This window comes from Ananas comosus, linkage group 14 (assembly GCF_001540865.1).
Source record: "Ananas comosus cultivar F153 linkage group 14, ASM154086v1, whole genome shotgun sequence".
Lineage (NCBI taxonomy): Eukaryota > Viridiplantae > Streptophyta > Magnoliopsida > Poales > Bromeliaceae > Ananas > Ananas comosus.
In genome coordinates, this window is record NC_033634.1 from 6670264 (window position 1) to 6676369 (window position 6106).

General features: G+C 33.6%; 1 protein-coding gene across 1 annotated transcript in view; it reads right to left on the bottom strand.

The window, feature by feature from the left end:
- The window catches only part of LOC109720527 (oxysterol-binding protein-related protein 3C-like), an 18136-nt gene extending 12286 nt beyond the window's left edge, over positions 1 to 5850 (bottom strand). Inside the window, exons 1-2 of the mRNA XM_020247704.1 lie at positions 5554 to 5850; positions 2577 to 2670 (exon numbers count right to left, since the gene is read on the bottom strand). Of these exons, the coding sequence (XP_020103293.1) occupies positions 2577 to 2670; positions 5554 to 5654 (195 nt within the window). The 5' untranslated portion in view covers positions 5655 to 5850. The remainder of the gene's footprint in view (positions 1 to 2576; positions 2671 to 5553) is intronic.

The following is a 6106-nucleotide window of genomic DNA, read 5'->3' on the forward strand; positions in this document are numbered from 1 at the left end:
TCAGTCTCTCTCACTTTCTTTCTTTCTTTTTTTTCTCAACAACTTTTTTTTTTTATTTTTGCTTATAGCAAGTGTAAAATTTTATAGAATGAATCAACCCTATTTTTTAATAGTCAATATAACAAAATTAAAATTTCATCTAATAAATGTCAACATCTTTTTTTTTTTATTTTTTTCTACATCAAGTATAAAATTTTATCGCATAGAGAAATTCTATTTTTTAATAGTCAAGATAACAAAATTAAAATTTCATCTAATTGGGAACCCAAAAAAGACCTCCCCTTATTTTAGAGGGTTGTGTGGCCCACAAATTTTTTTAGGATTTTTTTTAGGATTATTTGTATAGTGCTTCCCAAACTCTCCACCATTTTTTTTTGTTCCTAAATTTTTTCAAACCTCTTAATCTCATCGCGATAAAATAGCAACCATTAAAAAATATTTTAGAATTAACGAAATTATCACGCCATCGCCTATTTAACTTTTTTTTGCATGCCAATTTTGATCCCTAAATTTTGCATATTTTTCAGTTTAGTCCCCAAAACATATATATATATGAATTGGCAACACTAAAGAAGGTCTCTCCTTATTTTGGAGGGTTGTGGGGTCCACACAATTTTTTTAAAGATTAATTTATATAATAATAATAATATAATAATATTAGATTATTTATTTGGTAGTTGAATTTTTTTACAGTGTAAAAAATATCTATTTTGATTTCGAATGCCTTTTTGATTAGTCTTATTTTTTGTGCTTCTAACAATTACCTACTGATTTCTTCACTAATCTAAAATTTAGGAATCAAATACTTTATTAGGTGTATTACCTACTGATTTTTTGTTTTATTTTATACTGATTTATTTATTTTACTTATTAGATTTAAATATTTTTAGAAAGAAATCTACTTTAATTTCATTCTTTAATTTATTTTTTAAGTTTTTTATATATTCAATTGAGATAAATAATATTTAAAAATATTAATGCATAATAAAAAAAAGTAATGTTAATAATTATAAAATTTACTGTTGTATGATATTCCCACCGTGTCGCGCGGGGCTCCTTAACTAGTTTATATAATGATTTTGGGAACCCAACGAAGCCTCCACATTTGCGGGGGCTTCGATGGGTACCTTTCTTTTTTTTTTTTTTTTTTGCCTCTCTCTCACTCTCTCCTTCTCTCTCTCCTTAATAAATACCGCAACAAGCACTCTGGTGATCCCCAATCTCAAAAGGATCCTCTCTACTGCAAGCCGTAGGTTCACCAGGTCAATTTTAATCTCGCGTCTCCTATCTTACTTTCTTTTTTTATTTTTCCTCTCTCAACATTTTTTTTTATTTTTTCCTACAACAAATATTTTTTTTTATTTTTACTATAGATAACAAAATTAAAATTTCATCTAATTTGAAACCCAAAGGAGGCCTCCCTTTATTTGGGGTTGTGAGACCCACAAATTTTTTGGAGATTATTTAGGATTAATTGCATAGTACTGCCCAAACTTTCCACCATTTTTTATTTTGGTTCCTTTTATTTTTTTTTTGCAATTAAGTTTTCAAACCTCTTAATTTCATCACGATAAAATAGCAACCGTTAAAAAATATTTTAGAATTATCGAAATTATCATGCCATCGCCTATTTAACCTTTTTTTTTCATGCCAATTTTGATCCCTAAATTTTATATGCTTTTCACTTTAGTCCCCAAAACATATATGAATTGGTAACCCTATATAAGGCCTCTCCTTATTTTGGAGGGTTGTGGGGCCCACACAATTTTTTAAAGGATTATTCATGTCAATTTTGATATAAATAATGTGAAACTTCAAATGGATGTCTTGATGCATGCGCAACTTAACTATATATTATTAGTATGTTACCCACAACTTAGGTATACACAAATTTTTTTGACAAAATTGAAATTATCTAAAATTTCAAGTGAAGAATTCCTTATCCTTCAATTTATGTATGTTATCTCATATATATATATATATATATATATATATATATATATAACCCAACAGAAGCCTCCCCGTGTTTGGCGGGGGGCTTCGGTGGGTCCCTTTTTTTTTTTTTACCCTCTTTCTCACTCTCTCTCACATACTTTCTTTTTTTCCCTCTCTCTCACTCTCTCGACATCTTTTCTTTTTTTATTTTTTTCTCTCAATATTTTTTTTATGGTTTAAATATTTTTAGAAAGAAATATACTTTAATTTCATTCTTTAATTTTATTCTTTAATTTTTAATTATTCAATACTGAGACAAATAATATTGAAAAATATTAATGCATAATAGGAAAAAAAGTGATGTTAATAGTTATAAAAATTTACTATTATATTGTCTTCCCACCGCATCGCGCCCGCCGCTTAACTAGTTGAGATGTAAGACTTAACACGCACCAGCTTACAAGCTAAAAGTTCATGGTTATGCGGACTGTACATATAACACCAACGTATATATGTAAACCAAAGGCACTTAAATTTTGCATAAACAAAAATGTCTTGCTTAATCACGAAAACTTTATGAGAGAACTGAAATAAGAAAATCACTTTGGAAAATTGGTGCAGTAGTAAAAATGAAATAGCACCTCCTGCTTCCATCTTCCTCTTTTAGCTTCCGCCTCTGCATCCTCAGTACCTCCTTCAGGATTGATTACCTCAAGTCCTTCGTACCCCAGTAACCTTTAAACAAAAAAAAAAGCCCAAAAAGAAATCAATGTGATGCCGCTTAGCTCAAGGACAGCAATAGAAAAATCATCACACAATAAGGAAGTTCCCGAAGAAGTAATAAAATGTAACAACAGTTCGAAATTGAGCAATGTTAATAGAAGAGCAAAGAATTAGAAGTTTATGGAAAATTATATGTTCATATTTATGCATGGCATATAGATATAGAGATAGCAAAAGCCGTTCTATCAACAGATCATGTCAGTCAACCAAAAAAGCACCTAAAAAAGCATGAGACAACTAACCCTATAGAATTTACAAGAAAATCAAAGCTAGATTACTGGAGAACATCTATACATGCTCAAATAACTTTGTACGGTGAGAAATGAGTCAAACGACACACTTCTTGGGGCCAGATGTTAAAAGTAACAATTGCAAAACAAATATGGAGGTATAAGTTAGGAAGTCTTCACTTCTTTCCTCTATCATGAGTCTAGTGAAAGATATGAGTATCACAAATCCATACATAATTCCATATTCAGGAATTGGTGTTACTTCTCGCTAAATGATGATAATCCAGCAGCTTTCAGTACTTGTACAACATTAGCCCGTCTACAAGGTTGATGCAGTCAAATATGATATCAGATCAATAGATTTTTATTCATTTAGGTTGCTGTATCAAATTAAGCCGTATTAAGTATAGATTTAAAACTTTTACAGTCTTACGGCTTTTTAGATGAATTTCTCCCAGAAGATCAGGTGGTTTTCTAAACCAATATTTAGTTAGGTAACTCCCTATAATTAGAACTGTCTAAAGAAATAAGGAAAAAAAAAAGAAAAATGAAAAGAAGTAAAGAAAACATCAAAAGAATTAAATCCAGCTAAAAGCTGCCAAAGAAGAGTCCTGTCTGAGACAACGCTCATGGACAACTAGGTTTATTTACAAAGGAATTGCATCCTCTAGGATTTACTGGCAAGGAATAATTTAAGTTGATTATAATGCTTGTGCATATACTAGAAATAAGGCATACTTATCTTCGCATATCAAGACTTCTATCTAGGAAAATTACATATAAAACTTTCAAGAATAGGGCTACACACTTACACCCAACTTGGTCAAGATAATCTTGTATGCAAAGGAAACAAATAGTGGAGCAATTCCAGTAGTTCTGTGTGCCTTGTCTCTACCCCATTCATAAATTTCTATTTCTCTTATATCGTATCTTCTTTTCTCTAGTTACTCATTCTTTGAACATAACTAAAATGCTATCTACTTAGTGATCTCCCTTCTCTTCATCAATGATATAATAGAATTACTGCAAAATTATACTTCTAAAATGAATTCCTCAAGCTATGGACCAGACCCGTCCATCCCCTTGGTACCATCTTGGCATTCCGGGCCCACCCTATGAAGCTATAATTTAGAAACATTAAGAAGCCAAATGCACAATAGAGTTGCAAATAGCACCATCGCTCCTGAAAATTGAGAAACCGAGAGAGGCAAACCTTTATTTTGGACATATTGCACACAAACTTTGGGAAGTGATCGACTCCAATTCTTACTGTTACCAAATGTTAGAGGAAAAACAATTTCCTGCACAGCTGCACCTTGTGCATCAGCACATGCATTTACTAGAAATTCCTCCATCCATCTCGTCCGTGCAATTCAATCATCTAACATCCAAGTATTGAAAAACTGCAACTTAGTTAGATTGAAATTTGAGATGGAGTCGAGGGTTGATGGATATATTGTGCACAGATGTATGGATGTATTGGATGTCGCCAATAAATTTAATTCTTTAACAGTTCTAAAAATTTAGGCTACTGTATAACCAACTTAAAAGGTTCGAGGACCAAAGTGAAACTTGACTAAAAGGTGATAGTATAATATTCTACTAGTGAAGGGACCCGCGCTTTGCAGCGGATAGAAACCGTAGCAGTAATTAATAATATGAAAATATTAAACATTCTCGTGTGTATCTCACTTGGTACACCCACCAAAGGTCTCTTAATGTTGGCGGAGGATATGGGCCCGACGATGCCTTCTCCGGCGATGGTAATAGTGACGGCGACAACGATCCCTCCGACCGCGGCGGAGGGGGAAAATGGGCGCGCATTCATGAGAGAGAGAGAGAGAGAGAGAGAGAGAGAGAGAGGGGGGGGGGAGGAGGTGATAGTATATAGCAAAAGATGAGAGATAGAGAATTGATCAATAGATTGAAGATAAAGAATTGAAAGTCCGGTGGAAGAAAGGAAAAAGGCCATGATGAATAGTTAGAGATAAAGATGTTAGGATTGTAGATGGTAATGGGACCATTTAAATATATTAATTGGAAGTTAGGTATTGGGACCGTTTGCATTAATTGAAATATAATGGAGGGAAGGGAAATGGTCATTATGAATAATTGTAGATAGAAACGATACAATTGAATACACTAATTGAAAGTTTGGTTAGTGGGATCATTAAAATGCATATTGAAAATTTGGTGAAGGGAAGAAAAAGAGTCACATGCTAGTGAGGGTGAAGAAGAACTTGCCACATGGCAATAAACATTGGGAATTCATATAGGTTAATAGATTGAAAGATACATACGTTGATACATACATTGAATATGATCGTAACAGCATTTATTATCTGATAAAATATAGTTTGGGATGTTGTACTGCAATTCACAGAGAATTAAAAAAAGTAGACCTACTTCCAAGCAGCTGATGCACAAAATACCCTAGAAAGCATCATGATCAACAACATTAATAAGCAACACATTCCGCACGGTTATAGTAAATTCACAACCAGCGATCCATATATATCCATGAGTAGGTTCATAATTCCAAAGCCTTAATTAGAACAAATGATTAACACGAAATGAAATAGAAGATCTACGGATAAACCCGTACCCATTGACCGATTTATGCATCGCCGTGCCCCAAATCCTCACGCTCGACGTGATCGCTGAGAAGAATCCGCCTCCTGAGGGATTCTGATCCTCGGATTCCATCTTCGAAAACCCTAACTCGATCCGATTCAAGCTAAAAGACTACGCAGATCTAGGGATAGGGAACCCGAATCGAAGCTACGGTCAATCGATTCGACGTCGGTTAGGGTTTTATTCGAGATAAAATTAGTGAGAAAAAATTGAGGATTTTAAAAGGAGAGAGTTGGACAGACGGCGGAAATTTCGACGGGGAGACGGCGCGTCTGGAAGGCGAAGACCGGCGACTTCCGTACGTGGGGCGAAAAGACGAAAATGCCCCTTGCTGGGGAGAATATGGGAAATATGCCCGTTCACATGATGTTAGGGTCTGGGGATGTCGATGGGTATGGATATTCAAAATTTTATCCGAATCCGAAGTCGAATTAAACGGATATATACGATACTAAATAGATATGAATTCGGATATGGATATCAAAAATAAAAATCCGACGAATATAAATTCGAATATGAATTTT